Source organism: Crinia signifera, chromosome 2 (assembly GCF_055691185.1).
Source record: "Crinia signifera chromosome 2, ASM5569118v1, whole genome shotgun sequence".
In the NCBI taxonomy this organism is placed as follows: domain Eukaryota; kingdom Metazoa; phylum Chordata; class Amphibia; order Anura; family Myobatrachidae; genus Crinia; species Crinia signifera.
Genome location: NC_139218.1, coordinates 244,237,373 through 244,264,065, shown reverse-complemented (window position 1 = coordinate 244,264,065; position 26,693 = coordinate 244,237,373). Strand labels below are relative to the sequence as shown.

Here is a 26,693-nt window from a genome sequence, read left to right as displayed (position 1 = left end):
GACTGTGAGCCAGTAATGCTATTACACAAATGGTGCAGCCCAACATCTTGTGTTGTATTCTTCTTTGTGATAAGATATTTATGTGCAGCTGCTCACCTATAATATCCAAGTGCATGGGCCTCCCTACAAAGTGTTCTTGTCAAAACAGACACATTAATGGACACTTGGAACCAGTGTGCATTCTGGGACAATCTGTATTAATTTGCAGCTCACTGGTTCCTGGATTACAGCCATGAATTTCTTCTATGGCGATGTGCATTTCTGCAATGATCGTTCTAACACATACTAATGACAAAAGACACTGGATTCAATGCTTATCACACTTATACTATTATTATCATCCTTTATTTTTATGGTGCCACAAGGGATCCTGGTACTTATGTATTATCTGGGCTCCCATGTTAAATGCACCCCATTTTTTCATACCCCTACTATCCAACTACGCATGGTGTTGATTTTATATAGTGTGGCGAGCGCAGCGAGCCACTGTGCCCGAAGCGTGGTGAGTGGACGCGATCTCATAAGAAAAATGGGAGCCCAGATATTACATAAGTACCGGGATCCTCAGTGCCCAATTACAGACCTAATAAGTAAAATAGTGATCTAAAGTTGAATACAATAGAGGAAAATTACATGGTACATTAATATAGCTGCATCAGCAAAGGACACTGAAATAATTATTAATATAATTACCGAAGCGTTTGGTGCCATCACAGATGGTGTAAGTACTGTAAGAGAAGGAGAAGCACACAAGGGAAGAGAGAGCCCTCTTTACCACCGACAAATTCACCTACAAATGATCCACTTTCCAAATCGAGAAAACCATTGTGTCAGCAAACAATCAAATTGGTACCCCTCTACCATTTTATTATGGTAGATTGGTAGAACATGTGTCTGCTACCGGAGCATACCCCTTCGCTGGTGTGGAGATAAAAATTCACTTTAATTAACAAACTTTAAAACATACAGGGTATTTTACAAGAAAAAGGCTAACTGAAACCCTGGCCATCACACGCCTGGCATGGTCCTTGCTTGTGGTGTGGTAGAGTCTTACAAAACATCCTTTAATAGAATTAGCCACAGAACCTATTTGCCAGAACACTTGAACCCAAGACCGGATTGTTTTGTTTGGTGGTTCAGATCTCTGGAAGTTGCTGTGGAACTCTGATGTTAGGGATGCCAGAGAAAGCCCGCTATTCCATCTTGTCCTGTAACTTCAGAAATAATGTTCCACACCATGAGTGTTATGGCATCTATAGGCACCCATTGACCATGAACTCTTTCCTCCCCGTCTTGTGTACATAAATCCTAATACACCCCCTTAATAGTCAAACAACAAAAAAATTTTTTTTTTATAAACTAGCACCCGCAGTAAAAAATAAAATAAAGGCCCTTGTTTACAACCCCTTCTACTCTATGACAAGTTTATTACCCTCCCTCTTCTTTCAGCCTCCATTGGCTATGTCAACCTTCGCAGGTCCCTACCGAAACTAGACATTTCCCCTCAAACAGGTTTGCCCCACACACATGCCCCCTCCCCTGCTGCAGCTAATCTCCCGACTTGCAACAGTAGTATTTTAATAAGTTGATGATTATAGTGAACTGATTAACCATCATATACAACCCCCTCAATACTAGAGCAGATAGAACTAGAGGTCAAGTGGATATGATATCCTTATACAACAAAGGTTCATTATCCCGCACAAAGTAAAATTGTGTACAGACGGTGAGATATTTGATAATGGCCAATTTGACTAGATGCACAAAGATTGACTAAGCAATTTTATTAAATGATAGCCTGATCTAGTCAAAATTGTTATGCCTGCACAGTCTATCTATGTTAGGCAATACTGACTTACCATTGCCACGCACCGGTCTCAATCATAAACACTGAGATTTTGGCTAACCTTATATACAATTTTGACTCTCTAGTCGAATCACCTGCCAAAGTTGTACCGGGCATACACTCTACATAGAAACCTACAAATGGATACATATTTACTAGCAGTACTGAGAGCAAGGTGTCATGGCAGCATTATATAAAGCATAATACAATGTCATTTATTGAATACCTCCATGACCTTTTAAAATTCACATCTTTCATATATGTACTAGTAATATAAATATTTTATACAGTAGCAGGGACCTAAAACAGATCATCATTGTGGAACCACATATGCCCAATTATGCCTTAATAAATAACTGCCTGGTGCAATATAAAAAGGTACATAAATGCATCACTGTATAATACAGAAATTATGATAAGTAATCATTTAAACATTTATTGTAATATAAAGAATATATGGGAGATATCTCATTGCCCTGTGGCCTAGATAAATATCCCTGCTTTATGCATTTTACAAATTAATACATGATGTTGTGTTTCGTTAAGCCCTCAATAAAAGCAATGGTGAATACTTCATTGCCACCATCAGGACACCAAGGTAAGTGACAAAATACACTGTATTCAAAAATGCCTACATATCAGTACTGTTACTGAGTTGGTGCTGCCACAAAACCAGTCTAACTGCAATGGAAGAGTTTAGAGCAGGCATATCCAACGTTGGCCCTCCAGATGTTGTGAAACTACACATACCAGCATGCTTTGCAATAGTTTTAGCATTCTCTGATAGCAAAACTGGCAATGCATGCTGGGATGTGTAGTTTCACAACATCTGGAGGGCCAAAGTTGGACATGCCTGGTTTAGAGTGCGAGTTACTAAGGACAGGCAATTGTAGGAAATACAGTGTTTAGTTTGATAAAGCTAAATCTGAATTTACTATACCTGATGTGCTGTAGCAATATGCTTAATGTAATTATACAAAATGCCACACATACTTTCTTCTCTCAAACTGACCATGCAAAGTCTCTTCACCCATAATAACAGAAGAATTAGTATCACTATTACCCCTTTCACACACAACCGAGGATTTTGCAAGTGAACACGCATCAATTAAGTCCCAAGTCCATGACCAGGCTAAGACTCAGCAATTTCCCTGCATACATGTGTGAAAGGGGTATTATTGGGTATTCGTGGGTAGATTGATTAAGCTCATTGAAGTGATAAAGTGTCTGGTTTTTATCACCGGCCAATCAGCTCCAACCGGTCATTTTTCAAACAAAGCCTGTAACCACAGTTAGGAGCTGATTGGCCGGTGATAAAAACCAAACACTTTATCACTTCACCGAGCATAATATATCTGCCTGCCTGTCTCTAATGTTTACTTATGAATTAGGATCTTGTTACTGAATGGATTACGGTACTTCACAATCAAAATTAATGTTTTAAGGGTTCAATTCAGACATAGACCTACATACCTCAAGTTGCCCTGAACTATCAAATGCAAAATAAACTAAAGTAAGAATAAACTCTATAGGCTAGAAAAGTATTAATAGTACAACATATACCTATTCCAATATAAAAATAAAAAATAAATCAATCCAAATGAATTGTTAAAGAAAATGGTTTCTCTCTCTAATTGATGACATTTTAAAAATCTTTACATGCAAAATTTCCTCCCTCGCGCGAAGTTGGATTATTTTTATTTTTAACAAATTAATAAAAACCAAAATGCAGGGGTTTGTATTCGATACAATCTCAATGTTACAATAGAACATCAACATAAATAATTTGTAGGCACAATATGAAAACCAAAAACAATGTTGTTCAATTTTACAATCCATAACGGTTTGCGTTGCTGCAGGTGCTGTGTGGAGATAGCATTGTCAATAGATGAAAACAGTCTAAATATAAAAATGTACAAACATCCGGCAGAGTTAAAAGTTCACATGGCTCCGGATATCATTTATTTGCTTCACCATTTCTTGAATATGTTCACCCCTAAAACAGAAGAGGGAGAAAATTACAAAAGTATAGCATTAGTGAGAAAACAATATTTTCTTGTGATTGTTACCCAATAGTCACTAACTGCTGTTACAGGCCGGGTTTCATAAATCTCCCCCCTACATATCAATCCTGATTTGTGGAAACTGTTCTAAGATTAAAGCGACTATCATTACCAAGCATTTTATGGTCTCTTCTTCCCTTGATTTAGGTTTCCAAGTTACCAAAGAATATAAAAAAAAATTCTTCCTCGGCTCAATTTGATGGCATGGAAAGTAATTGGTCTGTCTTAAGGGCTAGAGGTTTTTCGGACCAGGTAATTCGGATCATGGTCTCTGCCCGAAAACAGTCTATTGTTCACATATATATCACAGCGTACGGCTAACTTATTTTTCACGGTGCTTATGCTGGTCATGTTTAACCTTGCCAGTATTCCTTATCTTGCCTGTTTTTACAGTCAGGACTGGATGCAGGGTTACGCTTGTCATCCTTGAAGGTTCAAGGATCCGATTTGTCTGTACTTTTCCAAAAAAATGAATTGCTCAGTCTTCTGCAGTTAAAACTTTTCTACAGGGGGTGTTACATTTCCTTATATTTCCCCAGTTCCCCATTGGGATCGGATTGTTGTTCTCAAAGCTTTGCGTAGGCCTACGTTTGAGCCTTTGCATTGGTTAACCTGGAGACCCATTTTTCTCCTGGCAATTGTTTCCATGAGGAGGGTTTCTGACCTGTAGGCCTCATCAGTTAAGGCCCCTTTTCTGGTTTTCCGTGCAGTACTCCGCACCTGTTCGGATTATCTCTGGTCAGAGCATCTGCAATACCCATGGTTCCAGTGTGCCACCATGGCTTCAGAAAAACAGATTTAACAGGTAAGACCAAAAATCCTGTGATTATACACAAGACTGCCACATGATAGTATTTGATTAGTTGCAATTAGTTACAGTAAATTATTATTATTATTATTTTATTTATAAGGCGCCACAAGTGTTTCGCAGCGCCGTACAAAGGAACAATACAGGGAAACAAAATTTGGCATAACATTGAATAAATAACAAAAATACAGTACAAATAAAGAGCGCCACAGATCAATACACATTACAGCTTGGATATAAGCAGTGAGGACTCATTTAACATACAACTAGAGGCTTGAGGCCAATGATGGAGAGGAGTATGCAGACGAAGATGGTCACTGAGTGTTGGAGTAAAGGAGAGCTGTGAGTGAAATGTGAAGAGAAGTGGGCTTTGACAACAGGAGGGAAGAGGGCCCTACTCGGAGGAGCTTACAATCTAGTAGGAAGGGGAGACAGACAGATTACAAGAGGTGCAAGCGAGGGGGTGGTGGTTAGATAGCAGGATGTAAACAGGAAACAGGCAAGGGGTCGGAGAACCAGCTTGTTTATGCAGTGGAAGGGTACGCTTTGATGAATAGGTGAGTTTTCAGTGCCCGTTTGAAGCTTTGCAAGGTCGGGGAGAGTCTAATGGAGCGAGGGAGTGCGTTCCACTGAAGGGGTGCAGCACGGGCAAAGTCCTGTACTCTAGCATGGGAAGCAGTGATCAGGGTGGAGGAGAGACGACAGTCGTCAGCTGACCGTAGAGGGCGGGAGGGTGTATGAATGGAGATGAGGTTAGAGATATATGGAGCAATGGAATTAGAGATGGCCCTGTATGTGAGTGTAAATAAAAGAAACTAAGATAACAAGTTACACTAAAAGTGTGGTGCAAGTAGAGGTGATCATTTAATGGTACAAATATAAGCAGCTATAACACTGGTTGATAGAGATCACTGAACAGTATGGGTCAATTCAATTATTTCTGAGAAAGGTAAGATTCAACTAGAAATGGCAATCCTATGTAGTCTCCTTGGGGTTATGAAGCTTTTCTACAAAAGAAATGCATGAAAACTGAAGAAACCATAACGATCCCTCCAAAAAAGCAATCAAGATAGCTGGATATTGAAGGAGGATAGTATTGAAGGTTCCAGAAAGATACTGCCACAGGCTTTTTTTTTTGTGCTGGGTGGAGAATGGTGGAAAATGATTGCCAGCAAGTGTATTTCATCAAAATAAAAGTATTTCCCACATTTGGCAGGTACAGAAAAACACCTGTACATTTATTTTTCAGTGTTTTAGTACAGTCTTGCATAAAGTTCAAATAAACAATTTAGCTCACATTTACAAAACCTCTCCCCAGAGGGACACAAATTGCCGATAGGGATTCCTTGAACTATGGAAAGGGAGGTGGGGATAATTTGATATTGTGAAATTGCATAATATATTTGATAGCACCTTCATCACATAGACCTGCAATATGTAGCATTTCAGCCATTAACGGGCAGGCTCCAATGGTGGCCCATCCCAAAGAGATGGAAACACAAAGCTATCTCCGTATGACAACTAAAAAAACTTGCTCTATTATTTTTGGAGGCACTGGGTATCCAGAAACCCCCTCTCTACGCGCCACTACTTCCATCAATACAATCTCTGCAAGTGCAGGACTATTCATTGCCAGAAGTGTGCCAATAAGTTCTCAACTGTGTCCTTACCAATCTTTTTTTTTTACCTTTCAACAAAGATTTTCCTTACCTTTTCGCCTCATAGGAGGTGCACACAAAAAAAAAGTGAACTTCCTACAGAAAAGCTCTTTTGGTTTGCAATTTACTGTAATTGCAAAACAGAATGGACACGTGTGTTCACCACAAGAGTGGCTTGTGTGTTCCAACTCACATCTAATTGAATTGACTCCTATATGTCCTGCAGCATTTTCTACTTCTGGTAGGCTTGGTCTGTCCTATTATTTAACTTTTTCGGCTAAGGGGGGCTATAATTGATTCCCTGAGGCTATCCTGGCATTTACCGTGGATTATGTATTGCAGCAATATTACATAGGTCAGGGAACTTATCCCAAATTCAGTGTGCAGTATTCAATGCCGGTGCGAGCGGCCGGCGAGGGGTTTAAACTGCGAGGATCACAGAAAACCAGTGATCCTCGCAGTTTAACCCCCGCGCCGGCCGCTCGCACTATGCAACGTTCCGGAGGAATCCTCGCAGTCACAGAACTGCGAGGATTCCCCTAAACTGCGAGTATTCCCCTAAACTGCGAGAGCCGTGGCTAGTGCAGCAAACTCGCTGTAATTAGCCTCAGCTCTCGCAGCTTTTGGAGGCACATCCCCCTCGCTCAAAAAACGGAGCGAGGGGGAATTTGCGAATGAGGGGGGGTCAGTTGAATACTGACAGGGTGAGCAGTGACTGCGAGCAAAAAGTCCTGCTCGCAGTCACCACTCGCCCACGGCATTAAATATATGCCTATATGTTATCTTCCGATAGCAGTAATTTACCACATGGCAAAAATGGTCTATAATAGGATACGCTGATAAGATCAACAGGCTAACATCGGCAATAAGAGTTATTTTATTTAGTTTTTAAAATACTGCAGCATATTCTGTTGCACTTTACATTTGGAAACCGTGATAAAACAAGCTGGGTAGCAACAGACCAATATAGGAGGTAGCAAGTCCGTGCGCGCAAGCTTACAATCTAGATTTTTTTTGCCGTGCAGCAAACTACTACTGGCACTACCCCCACCTCCCACCGATTTCCTCATTGGCCAAGGTTTGTGTTTAATACAAAAGATGATAGCGTACCTAAAAACATTTCTGTTAACAGCAATAGGTCTATTCTGTGCAATTAACAGAAAAGTTTGCCATCAATAGGTTATCCATTCCACGCAAGGAATAGACAGACTGCGTTTGCACATGCTTTACATGTGTGTAAGAGTCAATGGTAAAACACCCATCCATTTCAACCACATCAACTTCTATATCATTCTGAGATCTTAGTTAAAAAGTACAAGTATTAAATGACATTCTGAATAATTAGATAAAATGTCCACTATATATTGAAGAATTGCTGTACATAATCACTGAATGAATGATGCAAGTGTAGTTAGCAGTGAAACCGGTTTTTCAACTACTACCACGTCCTTCTTTCCTTATCGACTAAACAATCAGGTCTAAAACACCTTGTGTATGTATGTCAATATTAATAGGAGTTAAATAATGCTCAATAGGTTGTTTTAGTAAGAGATTATTAGGACCTATAATATACAAATACGCAAAACAACTTACTCTTCTTTTAACAGGGTCTGTATACACTTTCGCTGATAATCACTCAGAGCAAAATTAGATTTTCTGGGGCTTTTTCCATTCTCCATCTGTTTCTCCTGATAAGCCATTTTCATATTAACCTACATTGAAGAAACGTAAAAGGATAATCGAAACAAAAAGTTATCTGTCAAACCGCTTACAGAGGAACATGTTTTGCAATTGGGGAGAACATGGGATTGTTGGAGTGCGCGCTAGGGTGGAGGAAAAAAAGTAAACTACTCCTACTGCAGGAAATGAGGTATAGGGCACAACTAACATACTGTATATATAAATATAATTTTTCATGTGTTACATTGAGGAACATAAGTATGACGGGACAGTCTAAAGAACCAACAAGATAGAAGAAAACAAAATGATGCTAATCAGTAGAATCCAGAAGCCACTGGGGTCTGCAGCCTCTACCAACTTATGCTCAAAAACCAATGTCTGCTGTAAAATCTAGTGAAAACGTATGAGCAGAAACAAGCCTTTTTGAACAGCTACCAAGTTCAAGGAAGTCTGACCAATGAAGGCACACAATGTATGAACGACACCGGTGGAAAGACTTTTTCATAACCATCTTAATTTTTGCCCAAAAGAATGGCCAGAGTGATGGAGTTCGAATTGTAAGTACACCAGTTGGTCACATCCAGCAATGACCAGGATGCCAGCATCTGACTACAAACTATAGAACTTTGAGGTTGCAACAAGAAACCAAGAGCTCCATCATCGGTGTTAAACAACTGGATAAAGGAGTGATAAAACGGATGGTAGAGTAATACCCCTTCCCCACTGCAGCTCTTAAACGGTAAATATTTTTTTTTTTTTTTAAACGGGTAGAGCTGCAGTGGGAAAGCTCCAGGTTGCTTTACTTGTTTAACAAATACCAGTACTTGTTAAACTGCACTGCCCCGCTGAGTCTGGGTGGATTGCTGCCAGGTACCAGGGGAGGGGGGTACCAGCTGGCAGGTAACGGGATGGGTGGTATATTACTAGTGAATTACCATTTTTGTACCTTTCAAAATGGGTGCAATGTGAATGGTACATAAACAGTAATTAACCAGTAATATACCGTTTACAACATGCAGTGGGAAAGGGGTTTCAGGCTCAGACCAGTTTTAAAGTCCCATTTAACAATACTGTGTCTTTACCCGTTTCTGCAGTGGGAAAGCAGTATAAGAGACCAGTGCCTACATGAGAGTTGGGGAGTCTATTGCAGGCCTGGCTAACCTGTGGCTCTCCAGCTGCTGGGAAACTACACATTCCTAGCATGCCATGCCATGGTTATAGCATTTCCTAATAGCAAAACTGTGGCAGGGCATGCTGGGATGTGTAGTTACACAACAGCTGAAGAGCAGCAGGTTGGCCAGGCCTGGTCTATTGTTTTGCTCCAGCAATCACTGTTCAACTAAGGATCACCAAATTTACTAAAAAGGATCAAAATCCCCCAAGAGTTTTGTCCCACGCCCTAAGGTCTAGAACAGGCATGTCCAATGTTGGCACTCCAGATGTTTTGAAACTACACATCCCAGCATGCTTTGCCACAGTTTTGCTATTAGAGAATGCTAAAACTATTTGCAAAGCATGCTGGGATGTTTAGTTTTAAAATATCTGGAGGGCCAACGTTGGACATGCCTGGTCTAGAACGTTGTAGAGACAGACCAATGCAGTGTAAGAAAGGCACACAAGAAAAATGTAAACAAGATTAAAAACAAGGAGGTACAGAAGAATATAAACCAGAGAACACAAAGGCATGTATTCAATGCTCCTATGTCGCCGTAAATAACGGTGTGTGCGCATGTTTTTTGGAGAGTGGTGAACTTTTCTCTCCTATTTTGTGCTTCCCTGTATTCAGCTCTGTTGCTTCTCCAAAAATATTTTGCGAAGCTAACTCAGTTCACCCTGCACTTCTCCCCATTTCTGTTCAATGGGGATTTTAGTGTCTCTCTCCAAAAGTGTATTCAATGCACAAATTGCGAGTCCTGCTGGTTTCTCTTTTTACAGCAGTTCTCCATTTTTCCCTCGGCATCTTTTTTAGGTGAACTGTAGGACTATCTTTGTTAAAGTTGTTATTTTTTTGTTTTTTATGGCTTATAAATTAAAAAAAATGTACTCTAATGTATTTATTGCAAGTGCCATAATGCTGTACTTCTATATTAATTTATTTGGAATTTAATAAGTTATTTTAATGGTATCCAATAAGAAATCAGTAATGCTCCTAGTAATCAGTAATCAGTAATGCTCCTAGTTAAACCAAGGCAGGGAAGCTCAGGGAGACCCCCCCTAACATAAAACCACAATTTAGGGGTGTATTAAAAAAACTAAACTAAACCAAAGCCCCCCAAAAAGGCATTTAAAAACGCTAACAATTAAAAAATAAATAAAATAAAAACCCAGGGCACTGAAACCACGGCCAAAGCACAACACAATAATAAGAATAAATGAGGACAAAATACACAGCCCCAGTCTGCAGCCACAAACCCAATTAAAATTGTCACACAGCCATGTGTTGTAATAAAAACACTGCACAAAACACTAACCTTAAACCTGTTCAGAAGCCAAGATCCACAGATCCCCCGAACACCCTGCTCAAACACAAGTCAAGTCTGCACACCTCATGTGGAGAGCAGGAGAAACCTGATCTCTCCTGCTACAGCTCACCCTTTTCCCCTCGCATAATTATGCAAAGTTCGCAAAAAGGGATGGTGAGCTGCAGAAGCGTTGAATAAGGAGACAGACAGAAAGGAGGAGATGATTAAAAGTGGTGAGTGCTTCAGCGAGGTCACGGTGACATGCACGAGCGAACAGTGAGCCTGACTCGCAAAAAGCATTGAATACATGCCAAAGCCACACTGCAAAAAAAAAAAAAAATGTCTGGGGTGCACAGCATAAGAAGAGAACCAATCAACTCTGTTACTTGGTGTCCATTCTCTAAGACAGTGGTTCCCAACCCTGGTCCTCAAGTACCCCCAACAGTGCATGTTTTGCAGGTCTCCACACAGAATCACAGGCAAAATAATTAGCTCCACCTGCGATCTTTTAAAATGTGCCTAAATAATGAGTGCACCTGCCGGGTGACCTGGAAAACGTGCACTGTTGGGGGTACTTAAGGACCAGGGTTGGGAACCACTGCTCTAAGAGGCAAGCCTACACCCACTTTAACACAAGTGCTTATATCATAGCATTAATGTAAACATTCCATAATCTAATCTAAATTACTTTATAGCTGCAACATTTGTACCTGTTTTATAGCATTCCCCAGATGACGCAGTTGTTCTTGTGTAGTCAATAATTCTTTCTTCATGTCTCGTTCACTGTCAGATAAAACTGGGAGCCGAGTATGGAAACTCCGCAGTACTGCCTTCATCCTTGTGAACAGATTACCAAAGTAGAATTGGTTACATGCTTTTATATATCAGTTATTCTGCACTCACGCGACTAAAGAACATTATTTTCTCTACACAAAAAAATTATCATCATTTATGATCATTTTCAAGGCGTGCTATTAAAATCAAAAATAAATAAAATTACCAAACTTCAATATTCCCCAAGAGACACACAACTATGTTGTAGAATACGTCCTATGTTGTCAAACACAAATGCAGTTTACGGAAGCCTCCCATTCTACTGCATCAAGCAATGCAATGAGGGCACAGGATACACAAGGCGGCCTAGAGGCCGAATAAGCATGCTGACCTGTTGAGGAGATCTTCCTGTTTATCCTTAGCCTCTTCAAATTTCTCCGCAAGATGTTCAGCAGTTTCTTTCAGGCTTTTCCTAGGGAACACAAAATAAGATATTAGTTTGCTATTTGCATCACTAAAGCTTCAAAGACTAAGGGCATCCATTATAGATCTTATATGTGATAGCAGTAGGTCCAAGAAGACATACTAAGGGGTTGAGGTGTTCTTCAGACCTCCCAATGGTGTTCTTCAGACCTCCCAATGGTGCCATACAGTTTTAACATCGTACTCATTCATAACTTCATAATTAGAAGATATATAGAGATATAGATAGATATACATACCTTAACTGCAAATACAATGCTGATGACCAGCAAGAGAGTATAAATGTGATTGGTAGACCTACTGGAGCATTGTTCTAGAGGAGCAGCTGGTCTCAGTTTGTTGAGAGATTTTTTTCCCCTGCATATGCTGACAGTACTGAAATGTAGTGCCTAGCACACCATCTATAAATCCATTTACAGTTTCTTATATAGAGCAACATATTCCATTGTGCTTTACATTAGAATAAAACAGTGATAAGACAAACTGGGTGATTGCAGACAGAAGGAGGTTGGAGGGCCCTGCTCACAGCCTTACAATCTATAGAGCAATCATGTACCTGTGGGGCATACATCTAGCCTCAGTACAACTATAAAAAAAGCAAATAATATGGGGGTATTAAATCCCGTTGCGACAACATTGAAAGCAGTTTCCGTCAAAACAGATCCGACTTGAAAACAAGTCGGATCAGTTTTGTTGGAAACTGCCATGGAATGTAAAATTCAGGTCATTTTTCGACAATCCGCAGCCGTTTTTGGCAATTCTCTGTCTTTCCGACACTGGGAACATTGATCTTGGGCCGGACATTTGGAGGAGCCGTTGATCACCAAATAGATACCGTGTGTGCTCCCATGTGCATGGTATCTATGAGTGCAAGGAGGGAAGCTGGGGCTGTCCAGCTGCTCAGGGAGCACTGGGAACACCCCCAAAATAAGAACACAGTGTGAGGCCCCTGTTTTGGGCAAGTCAGGTCCCAACATTAAAGCTACCAGAAGTTGGGAGATATGCAGCACTATTAAACCTTTAATCCTTGTGGTTGGCCTACAGGAATCAGCTAGTCCAGGGAAGCTGCTCCCAGGTCAGTGCTGGAGAGGGGTTGTGTCTTCTGTGCTGTATACCCAGGCAACAAACCTGGTTGCAGCGTGTGTGGGAATGGTGACTGGTCAGTGTAGCTGGTTTTCCACCTATAGGGCATATGCGCGGAGAACTGTTTGCACCACCATTGCATGTCATGTAAGTTCTGGGGGAGTGCAGAGGCCAGGATCTCAGCTGGAATACCGATTTTTACATCTGAATAAAGCACAGTATTAACTTGACAGCTTCATTCCAAGACTCACATTTCCAACCTCAGCGTGTTTTATCTTACTACTAGAAATGCATTGTCACAGCAAAATAAAGGACTATTAATAGAGTAGTAATGTCTCTCCTATCTCGCTTGCATATCTAAGTCCTTTAATACACACCCGCTGACAGCCAGTGTTTTAGGAAGTCATGAGACCTAACCCAACGTACAAAACAGTTACCAATATCTTGAAGAAATTAGATCTGATTTCTACCCATTATTACTTAGATGTAATGAGACAACTTTCAGCCGATCTAGCTTAGAAGTACATGGAAACAGACAGGCCGACTTACCGCTCTTCTTTACAATGACTTAAATCTTTCAGTTGTTTCTCTTTCTGAGCAATCAGCAACTTCACCCTGAGCAAAACACAGTAAGAATCTCTCTGAATTGCACATACATAGGGAGTAATCACAATAATACTGAACAACACTAGAGGTAACATGGGAGATTGGGAAAGAAGCGCTGCAAAACAAATTGAGAGGATATATGCTATCTCCCTTTTCTCTCTTCAATAAAGCCCAGAAATTCAGCGATAAGCAGGTACACAGGGACCCTTTGTATAATACAACTTCCAGATGGAAACATGGAATTACTGGCTATGGCAGGGATAAGGGACACCCATAGACATGTCAGCCTCAGAGAGGCTAAATAATTGGGCAGCTTCAAAACATATGCAAGAGGTCTCCAACCAGGCCAACACAATCTAGACTGTGAAGGCCAAATTTTGTGAAGTCTTGTATCAGGTGTTGTGTACAAACCGACCCCGGATAGCTGACAGACAATGTCTAGATCAGGGGTGGCCAAACCGGTCCTCAAGATCTACCAACGGTGCATGTTTTCCAGGCAACCTGTGGATCTATAGTAGGAATGAATGCAACAGGTTTGAAAATGTGAGTTAGTAATGACTACAGCTGTGCAGCAGCTTGGTGATCTGGAAAACATGGACAGTTGGTAGGTCTCGAGGACCAGTTTGGCCACCCCTGGTCTAGATAGACTGTCAATAGGTTGATGCCAAAAAGTTCAACATGCATTAGTTCAACAAAAGTTTGACAAAAGTAAAAAGGGTCGACATCAATTTTTCACAATGTTTTCATTCTTTTTTGATCTTTCATGCTTTACCATCCACATGGACTGCGAATGGCAATGGTAAAGTGTGCCAAGCACAGCGAGTAACCTGGCCCAAAGCATGGTGGGCAAAACAAGCCATGCAAGGGTTTGTGCTGCACTTATTGGGGGTCCGCATCCTCAAGTGTCTACACTGACCAAAAATGTGTCAACATTTACTGTGTGTGTACTTTTGTCAAAACTAATGCATGTCTAACTTTTGGTGTCGACCTATCTAACTAGACTTGGGCTTTGAGCTATACCATACCATACAAACAATGGAACAGGCATTAATTTCAATAAGAGTATGACATCACATACTTCGGTATGATAAAGGCAAACAGTTGGGCACATTCATAAGAGTCCAAACAAACACCCAGCTTGGAGAGATAGAGTACAGACAGTCAGCTACGGATATATTACAGGCTGTGTATGAGGAACGACAGAAACGTATCAGCTGGTACTTTGTCTCTCTCCAAGCTTTGCTATATCTCCCTGTGTCATTAGAAGGGAGTATCACTATGATATACCTCCCCTGTTCTGGGAGAGTGTCCAGTATCCCCTATGGAATTAGAGAAAGGTATTTATTGGTTAAGCACCAAAATCCTAGTGAGCATGTCTAATTGTTTTGATTTGTTCTCTACTTATAGTACTTGTGTGAAAATCTGAGGTCATTTTAGGTGTGGGGGGGGGGGGGGGGGGGGGGGGAGTACAACCACGGAAGCCTAGGATATATAGGGTCCATGTAGATCACCAGAGAAGGCTAGAAGAAGGCTCCATCTGTATGTGCTCAAATACTTTAGGTATTAAATATATGTTCTTGTTTTTCATCCATTTATGAATATTTTTAAGTGATGATTCACAGCGAGTATACAAACGTAATAAATGGCTATGAAGCTTACCTTCTCTGGATCTCTTCTCTAGCCAGATCTTGTTTGAGGACATATTCCTCCCGGAACACCTGGGTTGCTCTGCTCAGCAGCTGCAGACACTCCTCAGGTGGAGGAGATGAGTCTTTATTTGAGGAGCTACAAAAAAAAAAAAAAAAAAAAAAGTTGTTTTAATGCAAAATACCAAAAAACTGACACTGTCCTTGCCTAAATATATTAACCGTAAGCTCAAGAAATTCCTATTTTTCTTAATTCATCCACTTTGGGGACATCCCAAATCTACCACTAGGGGAGGATACACGAAGCCAAAGCTGTGGCAAAACCAGGATGCAGCCAGCAGACCTATAATCCATGTTACACTGTCTGATGGTAACGGTAATCCGCATGGCCACATGTTTTGTTGCTGGCAGTCATATGCATGTCAAAGAGCCAAAGCTCTATCCATATCCAGCTCAGAATCAGCTTTATTTGGCCAGGTATACACTTGCATATACTAGGATTTAGATTTGGATTGCTGTGCAACAGCCAGGTAGGTAACAAGTAAAAAGTGAGTGGGGAGACACAGGGAACATATATTTGCTGGGCTGCGCACCACCTAGGTAATTAGCGGCGCCACTTGGTCGCTGCAACAGCCAGGTAGGTAAATACAAGTAACAGTACTGAAAAAGGCCGCGACAGTGGAGAAACAGGGTACATAAAAAGTTGTCTGAGCGACACCGATCCTAGGCAGCCATTTGTGGCGCCATCCCCATGAGTCGGCACTCAGTCATGGTGGCCTACTACCAAATGGAAATAGGGTGACCCTTGCTGCAATTGCATTTCTTCAGCTATAACAGTCAGTCAGGTCATGGTGACAGTCTGAATGACAAAAGATGGTGTGATTGTGACCACAGTAGACAGAATGTGGAATATTAGAGCGTAAGCATGCAAACTGCCTCACTTTAAAGCCAAGATACCATTCTCCCCATTCACTTTTTGCCACTGGGCACTGATACCTGCTGTTTGCAAGACAGCAGATATTTCATCCTTCTCTAAATGGCCAGAATTTTCTCCTCCAGAAGAAGAAATTCTGGTATTCAGAACGCGCTTGGCAGAAAGGAAACGGACCTATTAATAATTTATTCCCTAACTCAGCTGCAAGTGGGTCAGGAGAAGAGTGATCAAGCTCAAGCATATCAAAAAAGTAATCTAGGTAAAGAATGACTGGTTACTCTTTATTAACCGCCATAGCTGGAGAAAATAGATGAAGCTGTGGCCCAAACAAAGAGCAGACATCTAAACTGGTAGTGGAATGCCCTCACCACGAACCAGAGGAGGTTGTGATAGTCCTCCAAGACTTGAATGTCGAGATAAGAATATGGTATATCTTGTAAATGTTTGGAGTATATCTCCTAAAAATTTAACTATTTAAAATTCTGACAAGCATCTGGTTATTTAATTAATATCCAAAGCTTATAACCAACAGGAGTATGGCTCACATGTCGATACTGAACCTCACCCTCAGACATCATTACCCAAGAAGCCTCTGCTGTGTGGCGATGAAAAGTTACCAAAGTTGTTTAAAGCTTAAGAAACTGATAAATGAAACCACACAGGATACAACTTATTTGGTAAGTGAAAAATTTCCGACTCAGAAAAACCCCCAGAAAAAAAGCTTTTTATCTATAACATAATAAAAATGTGACACATACTTTAGCAATAAGGGATTTGCAGAGTTCCGCATCAGAATTCCTCCAATATGATTTTCAAAAGGTCCCTTCACATCCGCCAAGACATGTGGAAGAGATTCTGTAATACCGCTTTCAACTTCTGAGCAGAGGAGAGTTGGGGATGGCGGACGGATAGTCAGTCTGTCAATGACAAAAAAATAATAATAGGGTAATTACAGAGTAAAATAAACTAGTTGCAACAAGAGTAGAAATGGAAAGACTGGAAAGTTTTGCACAACCAAATATAATATTAAATGTGCAGTCCAAACTTATTTCCTGGTAACCTGTGTTTTTCAGTAATGTTTGCTCTGCTTATTAAGCGGAGATGACATCACCTAGGCCCAAGTTCTGCTTGAAAAGATCATTGTAGAATTTGGTCATATCCATGGGCGACCAAACTGGACAAGGTCCATCCACTCAGCCTTTCTGCAAGCAGCTAAATAAAGTTTGAGAGGGGCGTGGCCTGAGCGGCTGGGAGTAAGACGTGCCTGCAAGCTCTCCCACTAAATATCCTGCTAATTATCCTTTTTTAAGGCATATAACCCTTTCCAAGCTGGCAATACAAGTAGGACAATCTCTTTGGAATATCCTGAGGTTGTTTCCCGGCGCTGGTCTGCGGTAAATCCGTACCTCTGACCTTTGTGCCCTGTGGCGTGATCCTCCACTGAAGTGTATTGGACTCCGTCGGGGACTGCCTAGTGCTGTGCCGGTCGGGTACTCCTGCTGATGGACCGCGGCTCTGCTGGTGCTTTTCCTGGCGCCCGTTCTGTCTCCTGCAGCTCCGGTCCCCTTTGAAGATTTCTACGCTGACGGCTGGTGCTGGTGCGCTTGGGGTGAGGCCGCGGACATTTTGTGTCTCCGTGATTTGGAGTATCAGTGCTGTATGTGCGACATCTCCGGAACCGTTTATTTGCTGCGGTTTCCTGGATCCTCTGCCTTTGGCTGGACATATCTGCTATACTGGTGCCCTTACAGTCGTTGGGTGAGTGTTTGGCGGTGTGCTAGCCACCGCCATCTTCCTTTTGTGCCTCCTTACTGCGACTGGCTGGCTCTATCTACCATCCTGCACATTTCATTGGAATTATGGATGTCACTAAGCTCCTCCAGGCTATATATGCCTCAACGCAGAGGCTTCTTAACATAATGGATGCTATACCAGTGTATACCATGCCTATCATTGATCACTTGGCTAATGCCTCTATGGGTGGGCCCTCTATTACTACTGCTGTGCCCCAGAGGGTTATCCCTTATTTTCTAAATTCACCTGAGCAGCATACCCATATGACCGAGAGGGCTGTGCCTGTGTCTGATGCTTCTGCAAAGCCTGTGGCCCCTTTCTTTGCTTGTTCCACGGATGCCAACTCTGCTGAGATCCCATACAAGGATGCCAACTCTGCTGAGATCCCATACAAGGATGCCAACTCTGCTGAGATCCCATACAAGGATGCCAACTCTGCTGAGATCCCATACAAGTCTCCGAATCCTTGCTTTTCCATATGTGGATTTCATCAGTCCTGCTACGGTTCACACATATATCCTTCATTGGATCCTGGTGCTGGATATGTGTCGCTTGCGTTCTTGGATAATATTTCCTGGACGTTCTCCTGGTTATTTTCCAATGGACTGGACTGCCCCTTGCTTGACTATGTCATCTCCGGGACTTGAGTTTTGGCCAGATCTGTGTTCCTAATCATATTATAGCATACCCTGTCTTGTCATTTATGTTATACTCCTTTTTCATTGTCACTATATTCTTTATATCCTGTTTTTCTAATCCTATACTGTGTATGGTGTATTCTCATTGTATCCACAAGTTCCATGGGCGCTAGATTCCTATATACGATTACTGTGTAGTTTACTAGTATATTAGCCAATTGTCATGCTATCCTTTCTTTGGGGGAGTTGTAGGAGCGGGAGGATTGATATTTAGTTATTTCTGCAAGGTCCCCGTGACTGTATTGCTTACATCCTTGTACGATTTCCGCTTGAAGCACATCTCCTCTGTATTATCCTACCAAGTGAACTTTGTTATACCTTAGTTGTGGTACTCCTTTACCCTCGCATTTTGTCATTGATGGGGGGGTTGGGTCTATCACGGCCGTTGTTTTGCTCACCCGATGCCTAAATGTTTTTCGGTATACTAGACTACCAGACCTATGTATCCTACTATATTATTGCTTTTTACTCTGCTATACTGCCCAGTAGTGGATGTAACGGGACCCTCTCCTATATTGTACGCGCTGTGCCACTGCCCCTGTCAGCACATTCTATTAATATCCTTTATATGGGCTGGGTGGGAGGGGGGCGGGGGGGATAGATGGTTAGGGGGGGGATCAGATAGGTAGTGTAGCATAGAATTAGGGGGTGGGCGGGATGGGAGGCTGGGGTAAATTAGTTCTGTCTGAGCTAGACTAGCTAACATAGCTGGTGGCTGCTAATTTACTCCCCTTTGTATTAGTGCTAGATAGTTTGGGAACTGTTAAGGGATCCAAGTACGCCTTAGTTGGGGGTGGGCAGTACAGGGTGGGGGGTTCAAGGGAAGGTTTATTTTGGGATTAAGGGATGGGTTGTTTTGGGTAGATTTAGACAAATAGAGGGTAGGGTAGGTTAGGGATATAGGACGTTAGTAACCAGACGCTCAAAATCCACTTTTTCTATATGTTGGGGCCTGCAAGCTTTAACCTCCTTCTAACTACAACTGGTTACGGAACGGTCGTTATACGCCAACTATGCTACATGGTACTCTGTCATTATGCTGCATCCTTTTCGAGATTGCCTGCCCGAATGGCGCCTTCGGGTACTGGTTGCATCTTCACCCTGAATGTAATACACCGTGACATAATGCTACCCATGCTACATTGTACATTGTTGGTATATATTTGCTCCTCTGTATGAAGTTATCTAACGACGGCGTAACTCTAACCCATATGTTTGCAGTGCCATGAGTACCACGTCTGGTTGTTATTGTTATTGTTATTTTTCTTTATGATTGTCAAAACCTTCAATAAAAATTATTGAATTTAAAAAAATAAAGTTTGAGCTTGCAGTAGGGACTGCCAGAACATAAACCACATATAGACCAACAGTAGTCATCTGCTGACATAACTTTGCATCATGCATACGTCCAATTGATCAGTGGCCTGTGCTTTATTCTAGCTACAAACACTACGAGTCAGGGTAATTACATGATAATTATCCTAATGATAAAGCATTAAGAAGAGTACTATGAAGACTTATTTAAAGTAGTTCAAATGTATTAGTAACAGAAAGGTTTACATACAAGAGCGGGATGGTGAAGCACTCATAGCTGCTTGTAATGCAGATCATAGTTGTCCCAAGAGAGATATCCGAAATAATCCAAAATCCTTGAATGGGTGCAGGAGGCCTGGGAAAAGAAAATAAGGATTATTTACAAAAAGAATGGAGAATTGTTGTGAACAGGTTAAAAAAAGGTCAACACATATTAGGCCACATCGATAGTCTTGGGAGAACCTGTCTTAATCATATTCTCAAAAATAAATATATAAATCTTGTATTCAAATGATTTTAAGAAATAATACACTGAGTATGACATTGCATCTTCTCGTTAATTCATTGTTTAAAAAACACAATACTGACACACCAGGAACACCACCTCCCCCGCACAAACAATTTTCACAATGGCAGTGAAGAGGTAGAGTGCAAGGCTCGCCTGCGAGCAGAAGTCCCAGTTTGGCATACCAAGACCTGCAAGGCCAATCTCTAGTGATCAGAATGACTGCCAACTCCTCCTGCTTTGATGCTCTTGAGAAACCACGGAAGAAGATGTAAGGTTGGAAACGAGTAAGCTAACTGGAACGGCCACGGAGCTGTCAAGGCATCTACTGCCAGAGCCTGAGATCCCGGGGGTCTGCAGAAGTACTGGGGAAGTTGTGCATTGAGCCGAGATGTCATGAGGTTTACTTGAGGGAGACCCCCAGCAAGTTGTCAGTTGCTGTAACACTTCATGGTGAAGAGACCATTCCCCTGGATGGAAATCCTGTTGGCTGAGATAAGCCGTCTCCCAGTTTTCAACTCCCAGAAAAAATAAAAAACACAGCGGACAGTGCCAGAGCAAACTACTCTGCCCAACAAATGATGGGACTGACCTCTCACATTGTCCCTCTGCTTTTTGTTCCGTCTTGCTTACAGTATTTATGCATGGGAAATACGTATATTTACGATGGGAAAGAGACCGCTTTTTTCCTTTTTAACCATCTAAAAATCCATCTTATCTCACATGTTGGTACTTGTGTATTATCTGGGCGCCCGATTTTTTGATTGTATGCCTTAACTTAAGGCATACAATCAGATGCGATGAACCTGATTTTTTCGGAAAAATCAGGTCGATCGCATCGCATGCAACCAAATCGCATGCGATGGACCCAATTTTTACATTGGATCCAATGTTAAATGGTCCCTGAGACCCGATTTTACATTGGGTCCAATGTTAAATGCCCCCCAGACCCCATTTTCTATTGTATATCCACCCTGTTCATACCCCCACTATCCAAGTGGGCATGGAGCTGATATTATATAGTGTGGCGAGCGCAGCGAGCCACCGAGCCCGAAGCGTGGCAAGCCCCGCGAGGGGACGCGGATTACTTAACATGTATTCCGCGTCCGCTCGCCACACTATATAAAGTCAACTCCATGCCCACTTGGATAGTGGGGGTATGAACAGGGTAGGTATACAATAGAAAATGGGGTCTGGGGGGCATTTAAGCAATGTAAAATCGGGTCCATCGCATTGCATGCGATTTGGTTGCATACGATGCGATTGACCTGATTTTTCCGGCCCAATAAAAAAAAAAAAAAAAATCGGGCGCCCAGATATTGCACAAGTACCCACATGTTTTGCTGCTCTTTATTTCTAGTATCTCCTTAACAGTATACACTCCCCACTTGCTAGAGAAATACGTATGGTATCCAGATAGAGGAGCAACAGTGTCTAGATAGTCAACAGTCCGACACCAGGTTGAGAAGGTAAAAAAATAATATAAAGAAAAGCAAAATAATAAATTAAATTAAATGAAAAAGCATGTGTCAGCCTTTTTAATGCTGATGATGCTGGGAAATGTATACCCTACTGCACGTCATACTGTTCACTGTCTACACCAGGAGTGGCCAAACCGTCCTCGAGATCTACCAACAGTTCAAGCTTTCCAAATCACCTAGCTAGTGCACAACTGTAGTCATTACTAACTGTTTCGTTTTCAAACATGCTGCATTCATTCCTACTATAATTCCACAGGTTACCTGGAAAACATGAACTGTTGGTAGATCTTGAGGACCGGTTTGGCCACCCCTAGGCTACACTGTCCACACTTCAAACCTCCCACACATCAGAACACAAGAAAACCTCAGGATCAGATCCTCCAGCCAACTGATCCAAGATAGGATTTCAGTCCTGCCTAATGCTGGCCACACACACACACACACCAACTTTCCTCCAACCATCCAACTAGTTGGTTGGATGGAATAAAAACCTGCTACTGGATAAGAGCAAATGTAATTTGTAATGAAGTCATTTGTTTCCCAAATCTGAAAATGGACAACAACTGTCACTCAGACAATGTACTGTAGTTGGACCTATTTGAGTTAAACAATTTCACTGAATGTTTTTGTCCATTCTCCTGAGTTTGTGAGCAAATTGATTATTGCCATTTGCCCCCATACAGTACCAGATTTTCAGTCCAACCAACTAGTTGGTCTTAAGTTTGGCCAGCATAATGGATGAAAAAACACACACACACACACACACACACATATATATATTTTACTACAATGGATGCCGGTACTCATGAAATCAAAATTGAATGCTTTCCGGGTGCCTCCAGTAAGATCCAGCTCCACCAGAACAGCATATAATAAAACAAAACAAACAGTGGCACTCCGGACTCCAATAGAAAAATAACAGGAAGAACAACATAACAGGGGAGGGGCATCTGGGTACATAAGTTCTTCGCTTAAGAGCTGTGTACAATTACCTGCGTGGCAAGGGCTTCGTACAAAGCACATGCTCAACAAAGCACTTTTGTTCAGCTCCCAATTCTTGTAAACTGTCTTTATCTTCCTCACCTGAAAATAATTAATTGCCATTTAGAACACTTAAAACATTCAGGCTCCAACAACACGAGCCACTACTTTGGTGGCAACGTGTCATCACATAAGACAAAAAACCAACCTGCACTGAGAAACGTCTCCAGCTTGCCAAGCCAGGTTAGCCCTACACTGTGAACACCAGCCAGATGGGTGCAATGGTATCTTGATGGACATATTGGGTCTAGAAACAAAATCAGAAAACATTAGCAGCATAGTTTGGCATTTGGAAAGAGTTGGCTAAAGGCATGTGAAAATGCCACCACAATGGTTATGGTATAAATCATAGACAGTCACATGGTCGACAGGGTCAAAAGGTTGACAAGTAAAAGGTCAACATGAGTTTTTAATGTTTTTAGGGTGTCTATGTCGACATAGGTTGACATGGACACTGTAAGTGTACTGCTGTGCTCGCCATGCTTCGGGCTCGGTGCTGAGCACACAATTTTTTTTCTCCCTCCACGCCCTAGTGGATGGTCGGGCATGAAATACCGCCTGTCGGCATATGTCGGCTGAAAATTCAGTAAAAAAAAAAAAAAAAATTCATGTTGACCTTTTGACCCTGTCGACCATATCTATGACCAGTCTGTCTATGACCAGTCCGTATACCCACCACAATACAGAATAGGTATAAAGAAAAATGTAATTATTCATACAATTCCCACTCACTTGCCAAGGTGTTTAAACCCAATAGTCACAGTTCCATCTAGTTTCTAGAAAGATAGTTTAGAAAGAGTCCAAGCTACACTGGCTCAATGGAGACCATAATGTATTTACAAAACTGTATTACCTCTGTGAAGTTTAATAGGACATGAGAAGTCAGACTCTAATGGTTCTTCCTCTTCGTCTGTTGCTAACTTCAGTGCCAGCTCCAACTCAACACATTCAAAGACGTAGAGTGATGGGATCAGGTCAGAACTGGGATTCCATGACTTGTTTGACTACAAACAATAAAATCAGATTATACGGCTAGAGAAAATCAATGTATTAAAGCATAAAAAAGGGAAATAAAGATGCACACTATTATCATTACTGTAAATAACAAATTAAATATATAATTTCTATTTTTCCCCTAGCCTCTGTCTAAAGCCACTAACTGCAGTGTTCCCAAATAGGACTATTGTTTTGTTACCATTTGTCTCCAATTGTAAACACTATGGAATATACTGGACCTATACAAGATAATAATAATAATAATAATACCAATAAGATAATAAAGAAGAAATAAAAACATGTATTCCAACGGTTTACCCATAACAGTCTAAAGCACTGAACTGTATCACAAATGACCTGAAGGTGAGGGGATTTCTTTTAATTTCCTGTATATTTCACAGAACTGGAGTTTGTTAATATCAACCATTATGGATCTAAAGGCTCATACACACTGGGCGACTTTGAGCTGAACATCGCTCAAAACAGCAGGTTTGAGCGGCTTTCAGCTCAAGCCGCCCAGTGTGTATGCCCCGGCGATGAGCGGTGCAGCAACATCGCCGGGAAACATCCCCCCCATCGGCACCGGGCAGGGGGCAGTGTGTATGCACTGAGCGGCTTTCCCTGCAGCGATGAACACTATCATTGCTGTCCATACATGCTGGACATAGTCGCCCAGTTTGTATGGACCTTAATATAGACATCCCTTGTGTTTCTAAACTTTATTATTGTATATAACAGATCAAAGACTTAACCTGATGTTGTGACTGTGCCATGATGTCCAAGGTACTCCTCCTATGGTGCAAAAAAGTTCCCAACAGTTGCAGGCCCTCCTAATGTTAGTGAGCCTGTACTGTCATTTAGGCATCTTACCACTTTAGATACTATATAATTACTCCTAGAAACTTTATTTGCTGTGAAGGAGTTGGGTTTTTCATTTCTTCACAGTTAGGATTCTGCACAAAAGTGTTCTGTTTTAATATTCATTTTGTTTATGTTCTGACTTTTCCAATACCAAAAGGTTTCCAGATATGGGTAAAAATGGACCCCTTGTTCCAATAAATCTCTTGTTAGTAATGTTACTTGCCACATTCTGAAAGTAATTAGATACTAAAATTCTTTGCATTTCAAAAAACTAGCATTAGAATAAATGTTGCAGGTGGTATTACAGAGCTTCTTGTTCTAGAGGTTCCAGACTGTAAAAATACATTTCCTATGGGATGCTGGTGAAATTCTGTCCTGTAGACATTCCTTATAATCTTCTAATTTCAAGCTAAAACATGGCTCATCTACTCATCACATTGTGAGACTTTTGGGCATCAAACAAATGGATGTCTTACTCACCGTCTGCTCATCATCATCTTCTCCCTCCAGCACCACACAGTGGTATAACAGCCCTGCTTCTGTAGCTATGACTAGGATGTTGGGGACACAGGGTAAGCAGAGCACTGCGCAGGCATCATAGCCATAGTTATCCTCTGCAGCAGGATGCATCGGAAGTGGTCCCAACAGCTTGCCAATATTGCTGCCACTGAGGTAGAAGCAAAATGTAAATAAACTTATTGTACTGTATTTATGAATACATATGTACACACTGCCATAACAGCATTAAAACCAGTGACAGATGGTGTAAACATTATTTGGTTACTATGCCACCTGTCAAGAGGTGGGATATATTAAGGAGCAAATACACATGCCACCTCTTTACCAAGGCAAAGCAGTGCCAATGAGATGCATCACTTCCACCCCCTCAGCCTAGTTCTGATGCACCCTCTCTCTTGTCCTGGCCAGTTCCACTGGGCATGTGTGAGAGCTCGCAACCATCGCAGGATCTCCCATGCAGCATCGATTGACTGAAAGGGGAATGACATCTGCAGTTGTCGGAATGGTAAGCGACATCATTCAGGTTCAGTCGCAAATTAGCAAACAGCAATTTTTGCAAATTTGTGCACGGGTCAGTCTGCGATCTGAAACTGTAGTCACATTGCAAAACATGCAACTGCAGTCTAAGGCATGACAATTCTGCATTTGTGATGTATAGTAAAGAGCTGTTTTGGCAGCACGATGATGATCTTTACAATATTATGCAGGTCATTTCAATATTATAGCTGATGGGCATGTGCGTGTGCGCAACATCTACACACACACACACACACACACACATATTTTTTTACTATTCATCAAACAGAAATGTTGTCAATTGAATTGGGAAGGAGTTGTCAAATATAATTTTGGAGAACCCAACTAAGGAATTAAGCAGTGTGTGACATCTCACCTCATCTGTAGATTCATGTAAATAAGGAAGGTTTCTCCATTTTCATACAGTATGTAGAGGGGGTATACCAGCTCTTCTTTACTGTATAGGCCGTGACCCTTTGAAAGTGCAACTAGAGGACCAAAAGTACAGGCAACAGCAGTCTCTCCAAGGGAGGCTTTGTAAGATCGCCTGTAGACACAAAACATAAATTAACACTACAAAACTCATAGAAATAGCAGCAAACATATAAGTTATTGAAGAATAATACTTTAAAAAATACATAGCACTGTATACGCTCAGTTTTTTGTTTTTATTTTTAAACAAAGATTTACAAGTAGGTGTCTGGTATTAAAATTTACCGGTTGAATCTAAGTAAAAGTTATATTTTAATACATGTAACACAGAAGTCTTCTTTTTCTACTTCTGTGCGCCCAAGAGTGAATTGAGGTTTGAAACTTACAAAGCCTTAGCAGGAGCCTCTATATTCACAAAATGGTACTTGTTTCCTAGAACGGCGCCCACTAAGCAATTTGCTTAGTGGGCTATTCTGCGTAGGAAAATTGCATG

At 41.4% G+C, this 26,693-nt stretch overlaps 1 protein-coding gene across 1 annotated transcript in view; it reads right to left on the bottom strand.

The window, feature by feature from the left end:
• Positions 1–924: 924 nt before the first annotated feature.
• Positions 925–26,693, bottom strand: part of NUP88 (nucleoporin 88) — a 31,298-nt gene continuing 5,529 nt past the window's right edge. The window contains exons 5-17 of the mRNA XM_083174163.1: positions 26,145–26,315; positions 25,214–25,400; positions 23,730–23,880; positions 23,025–23,123; positions 22,828–22,918; positions 20,100–20,204; positions 16,802–16,960; positions 15,123–15,248; positions 13,407–13,472; positions 11,683–11,763; positions 11,228–11,354; positions 7,969–8,087; positions 925–3,842 (exon numbers count right to left, since the gene is read on the bottom strand). Coding sequence (XP_083030289.1) covers positions 3,779–3,842; positions 7,969–8,087; positions 11,228–11,354; positions 11,683–11,763; positions 13,407–13,472; positions 15,123–15,248; positions 16,802–16,960; positions 20,100–20,204; positions 22,828–22,918; positions 23,025–23,123; positions 23,730–23,880; positions 25,214–25,400; positions 26,145–26,315 — 1,546 coding nt within the window. The 3' untranslated portion in view covers positions 925–3,778. The remainder of the gene's footprint in view (positions 3,843–7,968; positions 8,088–11,227; positions 11,355–11,682; positions 11,764–13,406; positions 13,473–15,122; positions 15,249–16,801; positions 16,961–20,099; positions 20,205–22,827; positions 22,919–23,024; positions 23,124–23,729; positions 23,881–25,213; positions 25,401–26,144; positions 26,316–26,693) is intronic.